The 27,089-nt window shown below is 32.9% G+C and overlaps 1 protein-coding gene across 2 annotated transcripts in view; it reads right to left on the bottom strand.

Moving 5' to 3' along the window:
- Positions 1-27,089, bottom strand: part of LOC111086552 (latrophilin Cirl-like) — a 106,533-nt gene that overhangs the window by 24,619 nt on the left and 54,825 nt on the right. For both annotated transcript variants that reach the window (XM_022389787.1, XM_022389794.1), the window contains exons 4-9: positions 14,709-14,815; positions 11,743-12,006; positions 10,757-10,906; positions 6,353-6,462; positions 3,917-4,108; positions 1,643-1,826 (exon numbers count right to left, since the gene is read on the bottom strand). In XM_022389787.1, coding sequence (XP_022245495.1) covers positions 1,643-1,826; positions 3,917-4,108; positions 6,353-6,462; positions 10,757-10,906; positions 11,743-12,006; positions 14,709-14,815 — 1,007 coding nt within the window. The remainder of the gene's footprint in view (positions 1-1,642; positions 1,827-3,916; positions 4,109-6,352; positions 6,463-10,756; positions 10,907-11,742; positions 12,007-14,708; positions 14,816-27,089) is intronic.

Below are 27,089 nucleotides of genomic sequence, written 5' to 3'. Positions count from 1 at the left end.
CCTCACCAACCCAAACAGCTCCCCAAACCATCACGCTGAAATCACCATGTTTCACAGTTGGCTGCAATCTGTTGAGCCAAAACTCTTGGTGAGGCATTCTCCATACCCATATCCGAAAATTGAGCGAATCTTGAATCGTCTGAGAACAATATGGTCTTCCTAAAGTCCAGAGGCTTGGTCATCATATCACTTGCCCACTTCTTTCGTTTGACTATGTTAGCAGGTCTTAATAAGGGCTTCTGTTTAGCTGCTCTGCAACGATAACCTAATCTGTGGAGAATCCGTTGAACAGATTTCGGGCTCATCCCACCAACTTTGGTCACTTCTGCAGACGTTAATCTGGGATCCATTTCAATGCTCCTCTTGACAGCCCTTTTTTCCTTTCCGATGGACCAGGACGACCTGAACGCTGCTCAGATGTTTCCTTGCCGTGTTTCCTGAACTGCACGATGATTCTGTTGACTGTCGAAAGCGGGATTCCCAAATTCTGCGAAATTTGCCGCTGACTTATTCCACCACCTGCTTGACCAACTATCCTTCCTCTATAAAATCTGACAATTCGAGAGAACCTTGAGTTCTAGGCATTTTGCAGCACAAGATAATTAGTGTGCGGACCATTTTCATTTATATAGTGCCAGTGAACACAAATTAGTTAGCATAAATCAGTTAAATGGCGAAAAATTAGGTGCCTATTTACTTGTGACCACTCAGTGTATATGTGTGCATGAACAGGCTACACTTACAGAAGTTAATTAACAAATATAGATGATAAAATGTCAATAAACAGGTCTAAATAATGACAGATAACCACTGATTAGAAACGTTAATAAAAGAGGTGATAACGATAGAATAACTTATGAATGTTAATAAAGAGATGCAAATGATGACTAAACAGATTGCACTTAGGAAAGTTAATATAGAGATGTAAAGGATGATTGAACAGATTGCTCTTAGGAAAGTTAATAAAGAGATGTATATTACTAGAAACGTTTTGTAATAGTGAACTTGTCACAAGAAATTTACTGAAAGTAATTCAAAGGTTTCAGTAGATTTATAATCACAAAAACTTATAAAACTATCATTAAGAAAAATGTAACTAAAAGAATATTGTTCAATTTTGTCATATAACTTACAATAGTAAGCTCATAATTACATTTATTCAACACAATTTATTGTTATATATACGATTGTTGAAAGTGAAGCAACGAAAGGTTTAAAAAGGTGTAAATCCAGTATGTGCTGCTTAAATAACGTGCAAAAATATCCAAAAGAAAAGTGGCCACCAAGTAATGATCATTAATACAATTTTCGTTTATATATATATATTCAAATTATTCTGTTAGGCAAAAGTCACAAAGGGTATATTAAATTTACTTCAGAAGCATGAAAAGTCTAGCTCTCTGAAAAACATTCTTGGACTAAATCTCATGTTCATTTCCTGGGCAAGTTTTTTAGTTATCATTTAGATAATCACAGCTGTTAGACGGGATCATGATCATTTTATTCTTCATTACTTGAAGTTATACCAGCCATGGGAAATTAAACATCTCACAACCGACTGTTCGTTCAGTAGATATTATTATCTATTAGCAGCTAAGTATAATTTTTCACAGAATAAAAAAAAAGTTTAAACTTCATTTACAGATATTTTTCTCTGCGTGACTCCATCGCTTTCCGAAGGAATGTGTATTGGCAAGTAACCACGTGTTCTGTTCCAGTCTTTGGATCAAAGCGGAGGCTGCGAAACGTTGTTGAAGGATTGACATATCTCGCCAGGCTTGGTGCTGGAAATCCTCCAGGAGGCTACTGGCTACTGATTGTACAGACTGTAACGATGTATCAGTAATACAAGAAACTATGGTAATTATCATAATAAGGTTTCTATAAAGCAAGTGTTATTGAAAAACTGTGTTAGTATTAATGAACAACACCTTAAAACCATTGAAATAACCCAAAATATAGATTAAATTGAATTTAGACAAGAATTGGACTTTAAATTACGTATTTACTTCAGTGTGATTCGAATATGTTACATTAATGGCAGTTAAAATTGTATTATCGCTGATAGAATGTGTGGGAATAAGGCTAAAAAAAATTCTCTACCGATAAAACACGTTACCATGACTTCATTTAATGTTCATAATAAAAGGGTACGTGAAAAGGATTTGATCCTCTTTACTATGACGTAAACTCATTCAGAATTGAAATTAAATCTCTGAAACAAAATATATAAGGAAAACTTAAAGCATTATTTCTATGACGAACTTCACGAACATGGTATTAATATCCGTCTTGAGTTAGATGACATGTAACTAGACCTAGAACCACCGGTGTTTGTTGACAAAACATATGGATGGATAGAGTTTGTAAGATCTATTGACTGATTGGTCACTGGAATGAAACTAGGACTTGCGTCCCAACTAATTGAGATTCGATCACTATCTCTACTGACAGAAAAGGTAAGAAATACTTGAACATGTTTCTCTATTCACGGAAGAGGTAAGAGATATTTGAACATGTTTCTCTACTGACAGGAGAGGTAAGAGGTATTTAAACATGTTTTTCTACTGACAGGAGAGGTAAGAGGTATTTAAACATGTTTCTCTACTGACAAGAGAGGTAAGAGGTATTTAAACATGTCTTTTACTGACATAAGAGGTAAGAGTTATTTAAACATGTTTTTTACTGACATAAGAGGTAAAAGGTATTTAAACATGTTTCTCTACTGACAGAAGCGGTAAAAGGTATTTCAACATGTTTCTCTATTGACAGAAAATACAACATGAGTTCAATCTGAATCATTCAGTAAAAAAACACTTGAACCAATATCCAATCACACTTTTTCTATTGAGAATGCTCAAATACATGGACGCAACCTGTGTTTTTTTTTCTGACAGAGCAGGTGGCCGGAACTTGAATCTCAGTCCCTACTGATTAGGTGCGTAATATAGTTTTCCTCACACACTAGAAAATTACTTTTGTATATGCTACGATAACTGTATTACTTGAAATAAAGAACTGAATTGTAATAGGTTGTGTGCTGTTGCTCATTTTTTGGTTTTGTTTCTCCAGACTTTTGAGAATTCTAACTGCCCTGACAATACGAATAAAAATAAATAATCACTATCAAAAGGAGATCTGTTAATATAAGATAATACGACAAGACAATGCTGGAGTGACAATTTAAAATGATATTTAGTTAAAGCGAAGATTACTAAATTACTTTAAGTTCATTTAAAACGTTTTGAAAGGCTTTGTAGTCATGTTATTACCATATTTATAATTCATGTATGAATGTATTAAGCTTTAAAAATGTTGACTGTTTTCATTATATAAGGATCTCTTCTAGATGCAGGTTCTATGTTATATGCATTTTTTTCTAATACTTGTTTGTTTTGAATTTCGCGCAAAGCTACACGAGGGCTATCTGCGCTAGCCGTCCCTAATTTAGCAGTGTAAAGACTAGAGGGAAGGCAGCTAGTCATCACCACCCACCGCTAACTCTTGGGCTACACTTTTACCAACGAATAGTGGGATTGACCGTCACATTATAACGCCCTCACGGCTGAAAGGGCGAGCATGTTTGGTGTGACGGGGATTCGAACCCGCGACCCACAGATTACGAGCCGAGCGCCCTAACCACCTGGCCATGCCGGGCCTTTTCTAATACAAAGTAGGTTATGAAAGTAAACATTTATTTGTCCAATGAAATATATGTAATGGCTTCATTAAAAAGAAATATATGTCTTTCTCTTTTTCAAATTGAACTGTATTTCTTAAACAAACAGATGACTTATTTGCTCCCTATTTCCTTTTTAAGTAAAATTTTCACGTGTAATATTAAAAAATAGCTAATGCGTAACATCTCTGTCTTTTTCCTTAACAAAAATATTTTGTTAATTAAACAACTACTCACGTGTAGCATCTCTAGGATCACTCTGTATTTTTGTTTATCATCTACGATGTCTTGAACTCTGTCCTCCATTCTGGACACAAGCCGGTGAAGGATGGTTAGAGTCTGTGTGATATCGCCTCCGTAGAGAGGTTTGGTGCGGATAATAACCGCAAGTTCAGTTCCAATACTGACGACAGATTCTCCTCCGTCAATCTGAAACCGTTTTATTATTTTTTTTGGACCAAACGTAATTAACCAATGAACCGGTATTTTTCTAGCAAGTTCATATTTTTTTATTTTTTTTAGTCTTGCTTGTTTTGATTTTACTATTTTTCTCGAGTAACTTTTTTTAAATTCTCCTTCCCCCCCCCCCCCACCCACACACACAAAAAAAGATTTACGTTGCACATGGACAAAAGTGTTTCCGTGCATTTGAAAAAATAAAAATAAATGACATCAAAACCCTGGAAAATCTGAGAGCTTAAAATAATTAACAAAGGAAAATAGATGACTGATTTTGAATTAACATTCTAAGCTAAAATAGAGTAATATTTCAGTTTGCTACTGTAGAAGTTTATAATAAGCAAAGTTTAGTTATTGTTGCATTTTTTCGGAATAGGTGAAAAGTATTATCAAGAGGATAATGTAGCATAATATTTAGGCTTCGATAAAACATTTTTAATCGTTTAAAAATGTGACATACATTCCATACTTCTAAGAGATCCAATCTTCTTCATCCTCCAGAGATTTAATTAAGCCATTATGGATCAAAATATTCCATTTACGTCCAAATTAAACTGAATATTTTGTATACGTATCTCCCACTTTACCTACAATAAATAATTTTTAAGAAAGGATTTTTTTATACATGTTTGGTGCTCTATATCATTCCATGGCAGACTTTTTATTGTTCTTGTGATGTTCAAAGTAGTAGTATTAATTCCTGAAGTGTTGTATTTATACCTTTTTAAGTTTCTGTCGGTTTACATATTGAATGGCAAATGGAATATTAATATTGCACATAACAAACAATTTAGGTATGAGTAAATATACAAGAGTGAAACATAATTTTCGTCTCTTTTGGATTTATTCTTCTCTTTATTATTTTTGTGTGGATAAAAACTTTCATAACTGCTCTTTGGTTTTACCTTAAAAACTGTAAGATACTCAACCACAGCTTAAATTTCCTAAAAATTCGAAAACATAAATGTAAGTGAGAAAAAATTATTACATATATATGAATTACAATACCAAAATATAACATAATCTAACAATAACTAACAATTCTCCGTCTTAGTAACTGCACAATGAAATTTCCTTAAAACGTTTCTCGGAATTACATTTTTATTTGTTTAGTTGTGACGTTCCCAGAAAGCGAACCAGATAAAATATAGTTAATAAATTAAATCACCACTCGTTTGTTTTATTGGATACATTTCTTCGTGTTTGAGATTTGGATGGTAAGTTTTTTCATTTTAATCCTAGTAACTTGAACCAAGACATTCTGCTCCTTTGTGGCTCAGCATCAACTCTAAAATTGAGGGTTCGATCCCCGTGATGGGCACAACTCTAATAGTTCATTGTGCAGCTTCCTGTTTATGACAAACAAATAAATTTGGGCATCTTATATTTTATTATACTGTTTTTACAGTTATGTGAATTTTATTATATAGCAGCTGAAATGTCAATTTTAGGAGAAACGCTTTATTAATCACCTTCAGTGGTCCTGGATTGTTAATTTATGTTTTACTTCTCTTTTCCTATTTTTCTGTTACATTAGGAAAAACTATCTTTCCACATCTGCCTGCAGAGGGTAGTTTCAAATGTCAGACATTTTTATTATTAATTTAGTTCTATTTTGAGTTATAATTTCGTTTCACAAGTGAAGATTGTGAATAGAGGTTAAATCTCACCCGCTGTTTAAGTCCTACACCCTAAGATATCTCTTTTACTGCAATTCATTTTACCTTTACCATACCGTAATTTGCACCTTAGTTTACTTGTTTATCCTTTATGCGTGACGCCTTTTTTAGCTGGTTGTCTGTCTTTTTCTAAACTCGAATTTAGTGTCGATTGGCAAATACTATATTTGTTTGTTTTCAATCAACACTACATTCGAGTTGACTACTTGTTACGAGTTAAAACTTATATATATATATATATATTTATTTATTTATGCACTCGATTTGTAGATGCTTTTCAAACACTTTATTTTCGTAAATCTTGGTTTTTAAGCTTAGCAAACCTCCAGTACATCAACCTTCAGTAGAAAAGACAGTAATAAATTTCCAAAACTATTTGTTCTGTATGCTATAGTCGATGTAAAACTAATACAAGATCTAGCTGCAATCACATTTAGGCAATAAATCCATTAAATCCAGCAAGAATAGTTTGACTCCTTTGTGGAAGAGAGATCTACACAAAAAAATAGTGAAAGTTCTTATTTAGAATACTTACTCTCCCTTCTAGACTCTCTGCCCAGGGTGACTGACACTCACTTAGATCAGGTGAGGTACCGCTCCAGTATACTGTGCTAACTGCGTCCACACAAAACCATTTGGCTCGACCTGGTTTACAGGAATTATAAACGTAGAATATGATCAATTATTTTATTGGAGTGTTATAAAACTTAAATGATAAACAAAGTTTTGCACTGAAGACTTTCGTTACAATGAATAATCCCAGAACAACCTGTTTTGACTTTACTTTTTTAAGAAATTAAAAGTGGTTGACATTGCCGCTTTGATCAATTTTATTTTGTTCATGCGTAGAAACAGAAGAAGGTAAACTTTGAATAATATTTTCCATTCTAAATAATTCAAAGGATCTGAACCCAGCCAAAATAACTATCCTCGTACTATTAAACTAGAAGCAGCAGTCAGCAGCTTGCAATATGAAAGTAACACAAATACGACCAAGCACCTAGTGTTGTATCCTCTCTATTTTTCTCTAACATCAATAAAGAAAAGGGATGAATCCCGTCTCATCAGGCGACATCACATGATTCTCGTCAATTACTGTCCACAGTTAGTGCTTTAAACACCACCAAAGTCATGACTTTTCATTTGCATCTGAGATAAGCTATCTCTTAGATTGATTCTATACTAACTTATGTTAGTTCTTTCAACTGTTTTTACAGTCCAGATTTTCGAATCCGGACAAACTTTGCGTAGTCAGTTGGAACACAGTCTACGATTATTAAGGTTTACAAACTTTTCCAAACTTCATTTCTCTTGGAGAGTCACCAGAAGCTGGTAGTTGCAGTTTGTATTAGAAGCAGCTTGCTACTGTTGATAAACCTTATTAAAATGACAGATGTCTTTAAAAGCCAGACGAGAACCTATTATCATCCTCCTTTAACAGTCGGAGAGATCTTTGTTTTTATTTATATACTTGGAAACCAATGTTTGATTACATATCTTCATATAAAATATTAATTTCTCTAACACACGCCCCCCAGTAGCACAGCGATATGTCTGCGGACTTACAACGCTAGAATCCGGGTTTTGATACCCGTGGTGGGCAGAGCACAGATAGCCCATTGTGTAGCTTTGTGCTTAGCTTCAAAAACAAACAAACACACTCTAACACATCACATATTAGTCTATTTCACGTATATTCTGGTGACCCTATGCCAAAATATAACATGCCCCTAAACAAATCATAAAAGAATTTCTGTTCTGCTGTTTTAAGTTCTTACGAACCCCCTCTAACGTGGACGGGAGTTATGCCTTTCTGCGACTTTGCATAATCTCGAAATAATGCATTTGCAGATACATCATCAACAAAACCAGTCAAAATATTTTTGAGGGTGGGTTCTGCAGCAAATGTGTTTCTTCCAGGAGGTATGAAAGGATATACATCTGTTATCGGTGTCCTTTGACGTTTTTGTGGTTCTCATCTCTAAGTGTAGGTTGCTCGTACATCGGTGTGTTCCTATGGCTTCTTGCATCACATTGGTCATTTCAGCACATACCGGCATGGACAGGAGCCAGCTGGCACGATGTGACTCGGTCATTCCTCTTGCACGTAGTAATCTCCTAGTTGTTTTCACACTTCGCATCAGAGTCTGCTCAATAGTTAAGTCAGATGATAGGCCAGCCAGTATCTGTTGCTACGTCAAACAACGTGGTGTCCGTTCTTGATGCTTTTGTGATCATCAGGATGGGTCTTTTCAAGTTGGTTCATCAGTTGCAGGTAGAGATAAATAGATTTTATGTAAAGGTTGTGTCCAGCAGCGGCTAAATATGATAGCATCTCTTGTACAGCAGCCAAATGCAAAAGCTAGTTTCCTGTTCTCTCTGCTTTCAGGAAACGTTTCACTATGTCCACCAATGACATGTACTGAAGCTACAGTTTACTGGTTTTACCAGTGAATGCAAGTTTTCTGTCATGTAACTTCCTGCTGAATTTGACAAGGCAATCGTTGTTCTTGAGAAATGTTAGTGACAGCTCATCCTGCAATATTTTGTCGTGCAAACCAGTGGTTGATTCTATATCTTCCCTGGCCTTGACAAGGTTCTTCACCACACATTGGAAATCACATGGGAGTTCTCGTTCAAGTCTGGCACCCAGTCCGAGCTCATTGCTTTGAATATGTTGATGAAGAAGAAGAAGAGAGAGATTAATCAGTAACTACAAACCTTACATGTCAAGCTATATAAATGGTAAAAAAAAAAATGTTTATAGCCGAGGGTTAAATTATTATTTTGGTAAAATGAATTGATAGAAATGAGTATAACTTGTAGATATTACTTATAAGTGTTCTCATTATCAGTCTCAAAGTAACTTAATTCTTCTGTAATTACTTTTTTGGGCTCTAGGCTAATATGAAAGTAAATGAAATATATAAGTGTGTGGATATGCATGAAGAGACTCCTTAACGTGGCAGTCACTGTATGAATAACAAATGGATCTAAATGTTAGGAGGAAATTATGTAGAATACATAAGACAGAAATGTAATATTGTATCATGGTTTGTGTTTTTCTACTTGATATTAAATGCCGATCAGAACAAGCTAGCAACTTGGATAAAAAATAACCACCAATTCGGTAATGAATATAGCTAATTAGATATACTCTTCTTACATTCTTACCACGGGCGCCCGCAGAAAAAAAAATAGGGGTCAAGTAACCCAAGTTTAAGAAAATTATGAAATCGATACAAATACCTTATGATTTTCCAAGAAGAATAATTTTGCATATCTAGTTTTTTTTTCTTTTTGGTTCTTATCTAATGAAGTTAGGGGTCATGTTGTTAACGATATTTTCAGATGTAAGCCCAGTACTATTTTACTTTCTCAAGACTCAGCCAGTATAGTAGAGTTAGATTAGTCCTAAAACCATATATTAAGCTAGCACTACAAAATAACTTCAACAATAAAAGTATAATAATAATGAAGAACAATCAAAATAAATATATTAAACATTCTGAACAATTCTGTTACTTCAAGTAACATTAAAGAGAGAATAGAGTGTAATATTTCGAGTTGAGACTGTGATGTTTACAACTTAAGAAAGGTTACTAATTTCTGTGAATATTTTTGTGTTTCCATACTGTACGTTTACAAGGAAGCAATGTGATATGATTTTTTTAATTTCCAGGCCTGTAGCTTTTAAAACTTAGAAAAACAGAATGGCATGTTTATATATTTTCTGTTTTTTTTTTCAAGTTCTGAAAAATCAACTTTTTTAAGTTCGTTGTGGTAACCAGAAACTATAATACACAGGACTAGATCATCATAGTTCCTATTTTGAAGTTTGTTGTTCTTTCTGGAGGAGTTATTTACTCTGTGATTTCAGCAGAGCAAAATGATTTGTTTCCATCCTATTTTGACAATTGTCCTGTTCGTTCTCCACTATTATACACGTTAGTAACAGCAAATTTTGTGTTTCTTATCCTCCAGTAAATCCACCAGTAACATTTACACTCTAAATTTTGTGCCTCATATCCTTCAGTAAATTTGCACTTTAAATATATTTTCTACTTGTTATTTGCCAGTAAGTTCAGTAACAACCACACTGTAGATTTCCTGCTTAGCATCAACCTGTAAATATAACAGTGGCACTTATAATTAAATATTTTGCTTGGTATCTGCTACTAAACACACCCATAACATGTAAACTGTACATTTTTTGCTTGCTTCCTACTAATTAACACAACTATAATATTTACATTGAAATTTATATGAAGTTGGATCGGAGGGTTCCCATTGGATATTTCAGCTTTCACTTCACGAATGATAAAGCGTTGTTTCAAACTGGTTTGAAGACTTCTTTGAAATGTAGCATTTTTTAATTCTAAGTCGTTTAATAATTTCGCCAAAAGAAAAGTAAATGTTATGTTCCTTCAATTATTAGCTAATCGTGGTGATCGGAAACTCGCCATGAACTAAACATGTACAGACGCTAAACACCTGTGGCGCCATTACACTATTAACATGTGCAAATCCGTAAGCTCCACTCTATGTACCCAGTATAAAACAAAGTTTATTAGTTATAATAAGTTTTACTATACAAAAATCTTATTATAAGCTTTATAAAAAAGGGTTAAACCTATTGAAATTTAAAATAAGTTTGGCGAGTTTGAGTTTCCTAGAATTATGCATATAAATGACAAAAATCATACTTTTACAACACTTCTGAAACATAGCATTATCTATAAAAATTTAAAAACGACGGTACCATTACTGATAAAGCCTATTTTTCATGATTTGGTTTTAAGTTATGATAAATTTTTCCCACTACAAGCAGAAATAAGTTTCTTCGTAAAAAATTAAAACAATTGTAATATTTCATAACTACCGAACGTCTGAAACAAATATTAATGTCCAATTCCAAAAACATTACAGTCTTTCCTACCAATAGACCCCCTGGGACAAGGTTCAATGGCATCCTGCCCTCCCCTCGTCCAACTCCACGATATGTTTCTGGACACGGTTGGTGGACAAGAGTTCAGACTTGGATCTGTTGTTTCCACTGATCTTGAAGGGTTGTACATGCCTTCACGATCTGTGGAAAATTATCGATATAAATTGGTCACAATAATACACAGAAACATCTTAGATAACGCAAGTAACATCATTTTTATGATACTCAAGTTGTACTGGCAGCAAGATGGAAAGAAATTAGAGACTATTCAAACTTAATGACTGAATAAAATAATGACTGTGAATATCATAAAGTTTGTTTGATACTATCATAGAACTTTATTCACTTAGGATCACCCTATAATAACGACTAAATGAAAAACAGTCACGCCTGAATAAACCCCTTTACGAAGAACTTTACTTCTAAAGGGATTTTACCTAAACACAAGTTTACTTTTCTCATAATTTAGGAAGTGTTCAATTTAAACTACACCGAATTCTCTGTTGAGTCATCTTTATGTTAATATTTTTATCTTTAACGTTTTATCTGCCTATTGTGGTTATCGAACCACAAATGTTAGCATTACAATTACTTTATAATTGAATTGATTTCATCATTTAATATTTCATAGTCTATTAGCATTGGTATAGATCATCACCTGTCAAAAGCAATAGAAATATGCTTAAGATATATTGATAAGTAATAAGTAAGTAAACTGCCAATTAGCAGCTTAAATCTAAGCCTTCAGACATCTTTAAATATTTGGTTACTTATATATCACTTTTTTTTTTCTCACAAGTAATTACTTTTAGTATTTACGTTATAATGGTGGTTTTGGAAAACAAAAACAATATACCCTCTTCCCATACGTTTTATTGGATTTTTTCCGCAGTATTCGATGGTAAATACGACTAAAAAATGTTGCGGGTCGACTTTGATTACTGTTGTTTTACCATGAAAAATGTTGAGCACATTACCGTTATCTGGATAAATATCCAAAGGTGATTTTGAAGAGGATTCTGAACCTGATACTGATGGAGGTGATGCTCCCATCCCTGTGGACGCTGTCGTAGATATAGATTTAAAAGATGGTGTGTTTTCCGTTGACGACGTTGTAGATGAATGAAACAAAGGAATAACAGGCCGAAAACTGTGAGTTACTGGTATGATTATTGGTGGTCGATTTGCTATTGTAGTTGAAGTAGTAGTTGAAGTAGTTGTTGTCGAGACAGTTGTTGATTCTAAAAGACGGAAATAGTGTAAGTATTATTAATTTACAGAATTTTTAACTGATCAACCATTAGGATCTGCATTGCTACCACATTTACACTCTATTGTCAGTGTAGCGTTTCAATGCTTATTATTCAGCCACAAATGATAACAGGACTCCATTATTAAGTATCAGTATCGCCCAAGTGCCTCTACTCTAGTACTTTCGACAATCTATCGTATACAAGGCCATTATAAAGAAAACCCTCAAACTTAAAATGATTATATCTGAAAAAGTAATTATTCAGGGTAACCTTTTTTCACTAGAGGTACATTAAGAAACATACGTTTTATTCAGAAAAGTTTGGGCATATTACATAAGTTTCAAAAGCTGTCACAGAAAGTGTTCAATACGCTCCCTGTCATTCACACTCAGCATATCTAAATTTGACTACTGCAAGCATCATCTGTTATGGACAGCGTTCATTGATTCTCGCAATATTCTGTACACAGACATACATTTTATTCAAATCACCAATCTCGTATTCTTGAAGAGAGAGAGAAGAAAAAAGAAGAGTAAAATCAATGCTGACTTGAAAAATAAAAATAAGATAAAAACGATCTGAATATGTAGGATAATATGGCCGTGAAGGACGTACCATATTCTGACATCCCAAAATATAACTTATAACTTTTAGCGAACCTGTTGGGAAACTATACCTCCAGGGCAGGTAGCTTTTAAAACATTTAATTTTGAATATAGAGTTTTCTTTATAATTAATCTGCAATACACGGGAGTGCAATCCGAAGCTAAGTTGGTAAATCTAAATGAAACATAGTCGCCCAGAATATACGACCACCACTTGTTATATCATATCACATAGTAGTTTTCAGACACAAATATTACAAAAAATCACGCATTTCTTATTGTTACAATTCATCCTAATTACAATCCTATTTAGCGTTATGTTGAATTCTCTTATAAACGTAGTGTAACGTATAACCAGTATTATAAAAGGCAGTGTGAAATTAAATATTGCAGAAATTTAAATAGATCAACAAGCAAACAAACAAAGGCAAAAAAACTTTATATGTACATATATTTCAGACAACTAGTTATTTTTATAAATAATTTGCTTCAGTTTCAGAATTTTAAAACTAACCAAGAGAAAAAAATTAAAAAGCGGCAAATGACTATTATTCTGAACCTGAATCAATAACTTTGGCCACAACCCTCGACCCAGAGGCTATCAAGTGTTACACTTTAATGTAAAATATAAGCTTCCTTACCCAAAACATTGAAAAAAAACCCAAGAAAATCTCTACCAGACTATGATAATATGCTGAATATTATTCAGTGCTATAGCATATCATAAAGTATATGAAAAGCGTACTGTCATTGACAAAATGATTAATAGCGACTGTTCAAGAACTGAATCTCCAGGGTCTTAAAGGTTTGCGTATCACCCTTACGTTTGACGCTCTAATTCCCTGTAACTTAAGCGGCGTTTCATCCTTAGGTTCCACTTTGTGGCTTAGTAAGTCAGTCAAGCAGATATAGTATGATGGTTATCTGATGGTTCAAACACGTGTTTCCTGCTTAAACTACAATAGTATTGTTTCACTCTTCGCGACCCTAATCCTTTAACAACATCTCAAAATCGATTAAATAAAATGCTTAAACTTCACTCCTTTAGGGTGCTTAAAGTCTGATAAGGTCTCCACCAGCAGAAGCGAAACAAAAGAAACGATAAATTGGATCAATAGTTAGTCTACGAAAAATGCCCTTGACTCACTTGCTTAATTAACTCCCATTTCTGTTCGTTCAATCTCTCTGATTCAGGCTAATTAGCATATAACTACAACAAGATGAATTCGACAAGTTTGGAGAGTATTTTATTTTGTCTTTCACACTGCTTAGCTAAACGTTACTTAATGATTTTCTTTGAATTTGTTATTTTACTTTGTTATTTTGATACTTCACAAAACTGCACTTTTTAAAGGTTTATTTTTCTTTAAACGTATAAGATAGAGAAATGCCTCTAAACTCAGGAACAAGCTAATATTATAAAGAAATAGTAATACAAAGTGCTTCTGATCTTCTAAATTTCAACTTGTCGTTCCATCATTTTGCATGATGATGTACAGAAGGTAATAAAAATTCAATTGCTACTCAATAATTTCGACAAACTTCACATTGAATTATGTGAAAGAATTGCATATAAAATTACTTTAGAAATATGAAATTTCTAAATCTTAAAATGTTGTTAATTTCGTGATTTTGTTATAATTTTGTAACATAGAAATACAAGTATATATACTATTGAACAGTTTCAGAATACTATGTAAAGTAAGACAAGAACGTAATGCGTAATCAAACAAAAGGACTTGCTGCCAAACTTTAATGCCTATTTTGTAACTCGACAAATTACTTAACTGTCTTATACTTCATTCTTCGGCGGTTTAGTTATTGCCAAAATGGCGAAAGTTAATTCACATATCAAGTTTCGATTAATTATATAATTTCTTACTGTAAAGAACCGAATTAATTTTATAAGATGAACACACGTTAAAGTAAAACAGGCATAGATTAATTCAAAGATTACATCTCATTTACTTACGATCCTTATAGAATATTATTATCTTGTTTTCAAATCAGTAGGGCTAAGGAGTTAATTTTTAACTGTTTTCTACGAGGTTTTCAGACTTTATAAGTTGACTCGCAATATCTCACCTGCTATACATTTGTAGTGGGCTTCTAAATACTTCCTTGTTCTTGGACAAGGATCACCAAAGATAGTGCTGGATGCTGGGACAACGCAAGCTTGTTTCATCCCACAACTGTAGACACAAAAATAAATTGTAATTTATATCAAGAATTTGAGAAAACAAATACTGATATAATGACAACATTCATGGGTTTGTAAACAAACTTTTTCATATATATATTCCAACAGCAGTGATGTTGCAAAATCAAGATCAACATTGCTCAACAAGCTAGTTGATCAATACCAGAGGAAATAGTAAAAATGAAAGTACATTTGTTTGTTTTCTGTTAATCACACTGAACTATGTAAGCTGTACCCACTACGGATATCGAAACCAGGTTTATATCATTATCAGCTTTTAGAATTGCGAATGAGCCAATGAAGGGCATGGCAGTGCATAAAACCTAACAAAAACAGAAGGTATATCCAGGAAAGATGAAGTAATTGAAAGTATATTACCTATGATAACCACATGTATGACCTGGATTCGGAAGTAAATTGGAAGTTATTCGAAATACATTACGATTTCTTTAATTTAACAACAAAATGAAATCAACGAAGAAATGTATTTGATCTGCAATTCTATGTCAATCTTTAACTATTCATCCATATTCTTCCGCTTAATAATATTACCAATCTCAGTTACGATCGTCATAAAATCGAGATCTCAGCTTTACTATACGACGGTGAACTAGTCTGTAAGTGGGAAACTTGGGATGTGATATAAAATGGTAAACTCATCTCTTATATATATTGTTTTATTACTCTTCTAATGTGAAAGCAATAACAAATGCTGAACACATCTTCCTCTGTTACAATAAATCATTAGTTTAATAAAACTTTGAATAATATAGATTGAATGGAATTGTGTGATAGGTTAATTCTTCATTGCTTTATTTATTTCGTTATCATGCAGCAGTATTGTTCAATACATTAGATAGTTCAGGCAGCAATAACCCAGTGTTATTTAAGTGAGGGTTTGACACAGTGCTGAATCCCAGTTCGATCATCCTAGCTTGGTTTAGTTATTTAGAGTTATTTTTATAATCATGAATCTTTTTATTATTTTCGAATATTTTATTAATGTTAGACCTTTCTGAGCTTATGGAATTATTTGATTATGTTGTAATTATTGGTTGACCTTTAATAATTTTTATAGAACGTTTTATTACGAACGTTTTCGATTATTGATACTGTATACAGTTCGCAAGTTGCTGCAAGTAAGCTTGAAGTAAACTCATTAAATATTCCATGTCTCAATACTACTATACAAAATAGCATGGTAAGAATTTCAATATTTATATTATCCGAACATTTTCATAATAATAATAATAAAAAAACACATCATATTCCATTTTGTCAGTTTATACATTTGAATTCTTATTTTATTTAATGAGTTATGAAATTTCATTTGTTAATAAAAAATGCTTTGATATTCTTTTAAGCAATGTTTTTATGATTTAGAAATTCTAATCTTTTGGTTCTTCTTGAAGAATAGAGCACAGGCTCAAAGAGGATGTTAAATACTTACTGTCAAAGCTTACTACATTATCAAGAACAAGCTTATTTAATTCTTGTTACTCGATGATACGCTGCTGTCCATTAAACTAACTATGAATTAAATCCTATTTAGAAGAGAGAAACGAAGTCTTCAGTTCTAAGAGTTCTTATCTTCGGTGTGTGATAAACTACAAATTCCTACAAAAATACGTGATCGAGAGCTATTTTCGATGATTCTTATTATACGATTTGTAAGTTGTTACATTTTAAAACAGAATGATATAATAAGAAATTCGCTAATGTAAACTGCTGTAATTATATGATAATACCAATAATTAAAACACTTTCAAGTTTAACGACATTCTTAAATTATAAACTAATCTAACTAAAGTACATGCGTGCATCTGTTTGTATATGTTCCTGGGTTTGTAAATGCGACGTAAAGTGTTGATAAAAGATTGATAATCGTGAAACATAGTAGTATATGTCCAGTTTTATGATTAAAAAAAAATGATTAATAATTTTAAATTAAGTACATACCCTGCAAGTAAAACTTAAAAGGTTTCAAGTATTTTTAACAGAATTAAATTTAGTGAAGATAAAAACACAATTTTAAAGTCACTGCTCTATTAAATAGGTTTTAGAAGTGTAGGACAAAATTAAAAACTAAAATAAACAGTTTGAGTTTTAAGAAATTCTTGCCTAAAGTTAAAATCCAATTTATCACAGAAACTTTTTTATGTTACTGACAGAAGTAGTTAGAAACTCATTATTTTTGTCATCTCCAGATTTTAGTCAGAAGTCTTTCATTAATTTAAGTAGCTTGTTGTCAACTGCAAATTAAGTATTTTTCATGTTCAGGGCAATGCAATACAGAAAATTGGGGGAAAAAAATGGGTTAAGGAAACACGTAAAGGTGGATGTATGATGAAATTTGACGTATTGATTTATTACGCGCCGAAAGTTCAGAGATTACCAAAACATCCTGCAATAACAGGCTGTAGCGGTATTTGTATATTTGTGAAGTTATCTGATTTCATAGCAGTAGGTGATTTTTTTTAATATTTCTTTCATGTAAATATTCCTTATAATCAGCGAGTTGAAGTAAACAAAGCAAGTAAATTTAAAGCCAGCAACAGTGTTTCTAAAAAAACATTACTGATTTACGTTGAATATATTTCTCTAAACGTATCTTCTCAGTTAGGACTTCATTATTAATAAGATATATTTACCAGTCACCTATCATCATCGTCAGTATATTAAATTTATACACTATAAGGAAAACGAGAATTGGGATTATAACAAACACGACTCTTGTTTTTATGAGATTGAGATTTGACCCTTTTAAAGGTGTCAGTTTAGGATAAATAAAAGCTCACATTCCTGTCATCTATTTAAAGATGTGAATTTATAAACACAATGGAATAATGTAAGGGATATGTGAAAATCGAAGAACAACTGTTAACAGAACCAATATATACATTTACGGTAACACCTCACTTGTGTGAAATATGATTTCTTAAAATATTATTATTTACTATTTTTAGTTTTGACGTGAAACCACTATTTCTGATCAAGTTTGTGAATTCCCACTCTTTTAATATGGCATAGAAAAACAGTTTGAAGCATATAAGAAATAAATGTAGTGATTTTTAATAAACTTAGAAATTCGCATTTATATTGGATTTTTTTCCATTGCAAAAAGACCTCGGACTGTCCTGACGATAGACTAATATAAATCTGAGTAGGTTAATAATTACTATGTGTGATTTCCACAAATTTCAGCCGTTTAAATAGGTAAAAGTCACGTTGAAGATCTTTTGAATGCTTAACTTCTTTAGCTTTTAATAATGATGGGTTTAGGAGTTAACTTTTAGAAGTTTTATCTTAATCCTAGGACTCTTCAGATAAAAAGCTGAAATTCCAACTCAAAAAAATACATAATTTTTTATTTTTCCGAGCAATTATTTAATTTTAGTACTTTAAATATGGGTTTTATTTTATAATGATGAAATTCAACGAAGCAAAACATTAAAGGAACCCAGAATAGCAATCGATCAACGTTGACTCTAGTCTCTAGTTGTAGTAGAACCACACGAGTACCGCCATCTTTGACAAATCTGCACTTGTTATTTATGTTTTCGAGTTTACTCAGAACTGCAGTCATTCTCGAAACAAGAAAAAACTTTAATCCATTACACGAGCTGTATCTGTTGAACATGTTCGTGCAGCTTGGATCCAGCAACAACTACTGTAATGAAAGTAAACACCTCTCCATCAAAACTTACTTCAAGTGCATTGTAAACTTTTTTATGATGGTGAATCATACATGTGTACAAAACACGAACCAACCTATGAAATATTTTAACTCTTTCAAAGATAATGAACATTAATAAATATGGATAAGTTTTGTTTTTTATTCTCCACTTTAAAATTATTGCACCATACACGATGATTAAGATAGTTGCGGATTTAATTAAAATATTTCACTGTCCTTTTTATCGGCCATTGCGTCGGATAAACCACTTCTAATGCAAGTCTTCATAATGGTGAATAGTGTTTACAGAGTAGAACAGCCCTGTCTAATGGTCACATATTAAAAAGAGTGTTGCAGGAATTTTGTGGTTAACCTTGAATGTTCCTTTGAACTTGAATACAGCAAAGTCCTGCTACACAGACAATGTAAAACAAGTTTCGTTAGCTAATAGGTAAGACACCCTGGATATCTGTTTGTCTAATTTTTCTAAAATCCAGTTTTGCTGATCCTTCTCTTAAGGAATAAATATATCAAGTTAATTCAGTAAATGTAAATCTCTTTCTTCTGGAAGTGAGATTCATTTATTCATATGTAGTAAGTACATACCTTAAATAAAACATCACTTTACACAAATGTCAGTGAGTTAAAACTATCGGTTACGAGCACAACAGCACTAAAATCAATAAAGCTTAAGGATGATTAAATGTAGTAATGATTTAAAGTATAAATTTGAATGGTATAAGTTCAGCAATACTTTGGATACATACAACTAGTAATTTATAGATGCAACAATGCTGAAAAAAGCATGTAACTAATAGCTTATAAATGTATATTTTATAAAAACGCAAAAGAGGCTTAAAATATACGACTCGTGTGTTGTTAGTTTACAATATTTTGAAATTATTCAACGAACGGGCTATGGATATAAGAAGAGCTTAAAAGTTCAGGAATTTGTGGTTATAAGGTCGTGCGTTTTTAGCATATTGATGTGTTTAACATGTAGAAAAAAGAATTAATACGTTATAAAGATAACAATGTAATCTTATAATCATAAGTGTATCCATTAGTGTAGTAATCCTGTAAAATTACATACTTACATAATCGTTATAAAACTGGGACATTGCAGAATTAATCCGTTATAAAGATAACAATGTGATCTTATGATCATAAGTGTATCCATTAGTGTAGTAATCCTGTAAAATTACATACTTATATAATCGTTATAAAATTGGGACATTGCAGAATTAATCCGTTATAAAGATAACAATGTGATCTTATGATCATAAGTGTATCCATTAGTGTAGTAATCCTGTAAAATTACATACTTACATAATCGTTATAAAACTGAGACATTGCAAAATTAATCCGTTATATGTATATTAATACCGTAAACGCATAAAACTAGTTGGTTATATCGTAAAAACATATAAACATAAAACCTTTGAGCATATCCTATCTTCTGGTAAGATATTAGAAGCATGTATGATGCAGTAGCTGATAAAAGATGAAATAACTCGTTCTTTAGGGAAAACACTGCAATCTTCAACATACGTTTTCGTTATTTTTTATATTCTTTTTCAGTCGTGTAGTTCTAATAATATGTCACTGTGAAACATGGATAGTTTTAGTTTCATTTCATTGCAACTTGTAAACTTTAGTACTACTTACAATTGTTTATTTATTAAAGAAAACCTTCCGAGTACAAGAAGCAGGTTAATAAAGACAACATATTAAAATCAAGAAGTCGATGTTATGTTTAATAAAATACATCTTTTACACCAAAAAAAAACACGTTTTATTACATTTGTACAGCAGTCTATTTTGTAAACTAAAAATGGGCTGATTATATGATATATCAGATAATTGTTTGGACCATTCAAATATATGATCTTACTTTTGTTAGTATACTAGATAACATGAGAGAACAATGGTCTCTTTCATTTCATAGATGAATGATAATTGGTGCCTGTTTAGTTGGGATGCCTTTTATCAAAGATCGTTTCTTTGTTCAGATTGTTCAGACATTTGTCACTAGACTCTACCAACAGTGACAACTGAAAAATAATACATCTGTTTTTAGGAAAAATTACGGCAGCCAGTCGCTAAAAGCAGACAGAAGGAGCACATGATTGGACTGTACAATATACATGATACTATGCCCTAGTTGACCGATCCCACGAACAGCGGTCAATCATACTGTGCACTAGTTACCAATCCCACGAGCAGCGGACAAGCATACTGTGCCATTGTTGACCGATCCCACGAACAGCGGTCAATCATACTGTGCACTAGTTACCAATCCCACGAGCAGCGGACAATCATACTGTGCCCTAATTGACCGATCCCACGAACAGCAGACAATCATGCCGTGCACTAGTTACCGATACCACGGACAGCGAATAATCATACAGTGCCATAGTTGACCGATCCCACGAACAGTGGACAATCATACTGTGCCCTAGTTGACCGATCTCACGAACACCGGTCAATCATGGCGTGCACTAGTTACCGATCCCACGTACAGCGGATAATCAAATTGTGTCCTAGTTGACCGATCCCACGGACAGCGGACAATTATACTGTGCCCTAGTTGACCGATCTCACGAACAGCGGTCAATCATGGCGTGCACTAGTTACCGATCCCACGTACAGCGGATAATCAAATTGTGCCCTAGTTGACCGATCCCACGGACAGCGGACAATCATACTGTGCCCTAATTGACCGATCCCACGAACAGCGGTCAATCATACTGTGCACTAGTTACCGATCCCACGGGCAGCGGACAATCATACTGTGCACTAGTTGACCGATCTCCCGAACAGCGGTCAATCATGCCGTGCACTAGTTACCGATCCCACGAACAGCGGATAATCAAATTGTGCTCTAGTTGACCGATCCCACGAACAGAGGTCAGGATTCAGTTATCTCCAACCGTGCCACGCGAACGAAATTATGCAAAACTTCATATAGCAGCTTTATGAAAATAGAAAAGCACGGTATCAGTAGTGCTTAAAGAGAAAACTGTGGACAATGAATGATTGAAACATAGTTTGGTAGATCGAATATCACCTTATTATGTACAACATGAGTATGGGAAAATGATATAAAGTGTATGTTGTTTCGATAGTACAAGTTGCTGAATGTAATGTAATGGTGTCGGTCCTCTGATACTCTTACAAAAACAAGTAACATTTTAAGTACAACTGAACGTATTATCCTATGGTATTCTCACCACGTTTTGCATTTCGTCCTGATGTATAAAGAGTCTTCTACTGAAAAAATACACTGCGTACTTTACTTGTTTGTTAAAAATTAGCTCAAATAGCATAAAAGTGGAATGGCTGCAATTGAACAAGAAATACTTTGACATGTAGTGCCTACACTACAACAAAATGGGATGAGACCCGATATTAGGTGGAAAAGTCATAATAAAGGGAACATCAAGGTATTTTAGCTAGCACTTATGACTAAAATAATATCTAATTACTGCTATTCTCTACATCAGTTATGTCCATATCCTGGTGGCATCGGTAAGCTAAAGGACTTATAACACTAAAATTGAGTGTCCGATCCCTGCGATTAGTACAGCTCAGATGTCATACTGTGCAGTTTGGACTTAAAACGATAAAAATTCATGGCTTTAAGCTGAATAGACAAAAAGGTCTAAAGTATAAAGGAAAATTATTATTTATTAAATTATGTATTACTTTGCGAAGTCTTAAAACGCTTTGTGATAAATATTGAAATAATCTATTTGATGGATATTTTAACATATTTAATAGTAAATTCAATAGTAACTAAGTGTTTTAACGATGAAACTTCTATTTTGTTTAATCGAACCTGGTGGTTAGGGCGCTTAACTCGTAAAGATGCTCGTCCTTTCAGCCGTGAGAACGTTATAAACGTGACGGTCAATCCCACTTTTCGTTGGTAAAAAAGTAGCATAACACTTGGCAGTAGTTGGTGTTAACTAGCTAGCTGTCTTACCTCTGGTCTATGACTTCTAAGTTTGGGACGACTAGCGCAGATAGTCTTCGAGTAGCTTTGCGCGAAATAATACTCCAGATTCTTCTGCATTCATAAATGAAACTGATTCAAACAAAATTCAAAATTTATGAATGGATCTTAAAAATATTCTAAAAGTGTATTAGAATACCTGAAAAGTTATACGTTTTGTTATATAAAAAGTGTGGGTATGCATATTTAAATTTAAAATAATATTGTATACATTATAGTTTTGCTTGCATTATTAAAGAAGGGTACGTTAATATTAAGGAAAAAAAAATGTTGATCTGCTGAGGTTTATAAAGTAAACAATACTATTTAACAAACAGCAACAATTAACACAAACTAACAAGAAACGAACAGTTAAAGGAAACTGCAAAGCAAAGTATAATAGTTTCGATTTGGTTCAACTAACTACATGGAGAACCTTTAACGACGTCTAACAACTGCGAAGAACATAAGATGAAAAGAGTTTCAGTTGGATGAAATGAAAATTGAAAAAGTTATATATATATAACGTATAAAAGAGAAGTTAAATATGTTCTTGTCTTAAACTGATACTGATTTAAGTACCAGCAGTGTGAATACCACTTATAATTGGTCATACTAAGGTTTAAGTAACTTCAGTTAAACTTGTAGAATAAAGGAATAAAATAAAGTTAAGAATTCCAAATAGTTCCTAAGACACGCCAACTATCAATCATATAAGACTGTGGTTCCCAATCTTTTTCACTCCATGGCCCAGCAAAATCTTTGTAAAAACCTTACGGACCGTTAGGAGTATCTAGACATATAGTGTCATTTCCTAACTTAGCTTCTTCAAGAAGCTTTGAGGTGAAAGTAATAAGGCTCACATTTCTTTTCATGAACTAAGAAGGAAGCAACACTTTTCACATATAAACACGTATGTATGAATTATAAATTTCTCGAAAGTCGTATCTTTCACAAGAACTTTATTTCTTTTTTTTTTTACTGGATGTTTCTGTGAGCCAACGGTTTGGAACCAATAACCTCAGCCACCTAAAACCACCACAGAAACTCTAAAATTGAGATTTATTATCAGTGGGACTAAGTGATTTAACAAAGAAACTTCAATTTTGCTTAATGACATCCTAGAATACTTAACATTCGTAAATCACACTGATCCGAACAAAATTCAAAATCTATTGTCGATCATATGAAATAATGAATATGTATTAGAATGCCTGAAACAAAATACGTAATGTCAAAAGCATGCAACGGGCTGACGTCAAATTTTACTAGATTTATTTTCATTAAAAGTAAGTTTGCAAATTTGTAATGCATTCCTCTAGATGTTAGTTACAGACTTAACGTGACAAATCTATAACTTTTATGAAATTTTATGAAAACCTTTTCTTTATATAAACAAAAAATCAGCACAAAAATATGTTTAGATGTGCTAATAATTTACGTTAAATTGGAAATGATCACATAATGTCAAACTTTGTTAAGGTTTATTCACTTCTGAAACACCTATCCACAAAATATTCTCAGAATTTAAATAAGTATTTAGCAATCAACTAATGTACTTGCAACAAACAACAAATTAAAACTTCCATTAATATATTTTATTCACGAAAAAAGCATCTCTATACGAAAATATTCTTATCTGTAAATTGAATACATTATTCTCAGTTAAGTACATATTTCATACTGTGACAGTTACTTACTTAATAGATCAGTTTTGTCTTTTGGAATAGATTTAGATAGCTGGATCTCAACTTGTTCTTTTGTTAGGGAAGTTTGATTGTAATTTATCATTGATTTTCTATCTTTTTGATGTTGTTTTGTTATTATATAACTTACAATTCATTCTTACTTCTTTGTTATGTCAGTTTAACCATAGTTTCATATGTCTTGAGATGGTTAACTACAAGCTAATCTCATTATTTTCATTTGAATCTTACTAGCCTACTGACAAGGTATCAATTATTTGTTTGTGCTTTAGCAATTTCTGGCTATGCAAGACAAATGTGCTTTAAGTTTTACACATTATGATATTTTTATTTTTACTCTTTTTTGAATGAAACCGGTTTGTTCAACGTCCTTTGCATCGTTAAAGCCATGAATGCAGAGAGTTCGTATAAATCACAATTAGAATATTTTGCTTTGTGATTGCATCTGGATTATTTGCTATCGTCTTTGTCTCTCTGTCTCGTTGATTATTTTGGAATGAGATTTTGTAATTTTTACGAATCAATGAAAAATATTTTCTCACTGACTATAAATTTTGATAACAGCATTTACGTAACAATATTTGAAAAATAAGTATCATATAATATATGCATCACAGAATATTATTGAAAATGTATCAGACTTAAAATACACTTAATTCAGATTTATTAACTGAATTTGCATAGAAACTACCTTTTATCAGTTCACTCAGGTATGTATATTGCTGGAACATTATTCTATTGTTGGACAAGTTCTTTTGGCTTGTTTGATAAAACAAATCCGAAATCCAGTTCACGGGACAATAACAAATTACTTTATTTCTTCCTTAACGGTTGCTACAGGCTACTTTCACTTTTATCCGTAGATCTAATGTACAAAGAGCATTTCAACAGAACTTTCGAGTCTAATAGTAACTCCACCTAACTCATAAATAAAGTTACTTACACGTACAGAATTTCTTTACTAATCGATCAAGTAACTAACTGAATAGAATCAATAAGTCTCACTTCTAACAAAGAAGTGTGAACAACATTTTAGACACTGAACTTATAAACTCACCGAATACCCATTCACTGCTCATTAACTTCTCATTCATTACTCACTATTCATCACTAACTGGGTATTCGCATTTATAAACAGTGTTTCCTTGTCTCTAGTTATTGCCCCAAATTACTAGATTCTTGACATCATCGAAATAACGATCTCCCTTCAGCAAAGGTCTAAAGTAAAACATTAAAAATTGTCTTACAACAATATGAAATGTTTAGCTCAACTATCAATATTTTGGTCGAAGTAAGATATTAGCTTTTATATAATACAAGCTGAGGTACCCGTTCTTTGTCCGGGTTATGAACTTAGAAAAATATGGGGTTAGATGCTATAATAAATAACACAAAAATGCTCATTTTCACACAATTTATTTATAACATAACATATTATTACAGTATCATTATTACCTCACCAAAGGTTTTGCATAAGCTGTAAGAACTCACCATGTATATACTTAAAACATGGTATACATTGTGCGATAATCAGGGTAACTTTGTAGGAAGAGGTAGCGGCCAAATGTATGGCGGTAGGTGTGATTTCTGTTACCCGCTTTCCACACCCAGATTATAATGTTCTTTCACAGCGTTTCACGTGATTAATTAATTGAAGGCCATTGGCCACAGAAGTGTCTTATGGGCCGAAGATGAAACGTCACAGGTTAAAGTAGGAAGTAGTATAACTCAAGAAACGGCTTTTCATATTAGTTTAATGGTGACTGTTGGAGTAGAAACTGAGTTTATGTATTACTGCAATAGTGGTGGCTATTTGTTTTCATTGCATTCCTCCATTCAGAGTGCTAGCGCACTCTCTGAGATATATGAGACGTTTGTGTGCCCTCCCCCACATTGTGCGTTTGTTAGGTTATAAAAAATTATTAAGGTTGTGGCGCCATCTATGAATGTAATTAACTTTAAGTTACATTAAAGATAATAAATGCTCAATAACAACAATAATGGTGGATGGAGGGGGTTTTAACCCTTGTTAACATGCTCCTTGTTCCAAGTTATCATCCCACAACGTTTGGTTGAGATTGGCACAGCGACCTAGAAGTAGCTAGATAACAGACAGACAGACACACATATTTTTGTGCTTTATATATATAGATTGTAATGTCTTAACACATTAGATTGAAAACAGATTTTGTAAAACAAATTTTCATATATTAGTTATATTGTCAGCTTGAAATTTAGCACTTCAAGATTGTATATACTCGTGTGGGCAATATCCAGTTTGTTTGGATAGGGTCTGTCGGTGGAAAGTAGAAACAAAAACTGATCACATTTACAAAAACAGAAATATTAATTGGTGGAAGCGGTAGTAAAAAAATATATAAGAGAAACTTTGAGGGCAGATTTGTTTACTACATATAATGCACTATTTAACGTGCATTATATCAGTACCAGTAGTTTTTCCTGTGGAATATCATTATTAGTGCTTTAAGGCTTGATATGACCTAACAAGTTTATTATTTCAATATATGAGGATGTTTACTACTTAAAAAGATTACAATTTAAATTACCAGAAGCAGTAATTTAAGTTACAGCTAATAGTAGTACTCGCGCCACGAGTGGCATTTATTTCATTGGCTTTAAGTGGATGTCGAGAAAGTGTGCACGTGTAACATTCGCAATGCAGGTCTACAGTATACGGGTACCAAAGTTTGGGAATAAGCACTATGATAGTAGCAGTGAAAATTTGAAATGGCCGTAGAAAACGAACCGTTCGTTTGAAGTACCTATGAAACGCGCGACATTAAATGCCACTTTTCTATTGCCGTCGGCTTCTCGTAGTAAAAAGTGAAATGACTGCCAAACTCGAACCGTTGATCCAATTGCTTAT

Source organism: Limulus polyphemus, unplaced genomic scaffold (assembly GCF_000517525.1).
Source record: "Limulus polyphemus unplaced genomic scaffold, Limulus_polyphemus-2.1.2 Scaffold45, whole genome shotgun sequence".
Taxonomy (NCBI): domain Eukaryota; kingdom Metazoa; phylum Arthropoda; class Merostomata; order Xiphosura; family Limulidae; genus Limulus; species Limulus polyphemus.
This window is presented reverse-complemented; position numbering and strand designations above follow the sequence as displayed.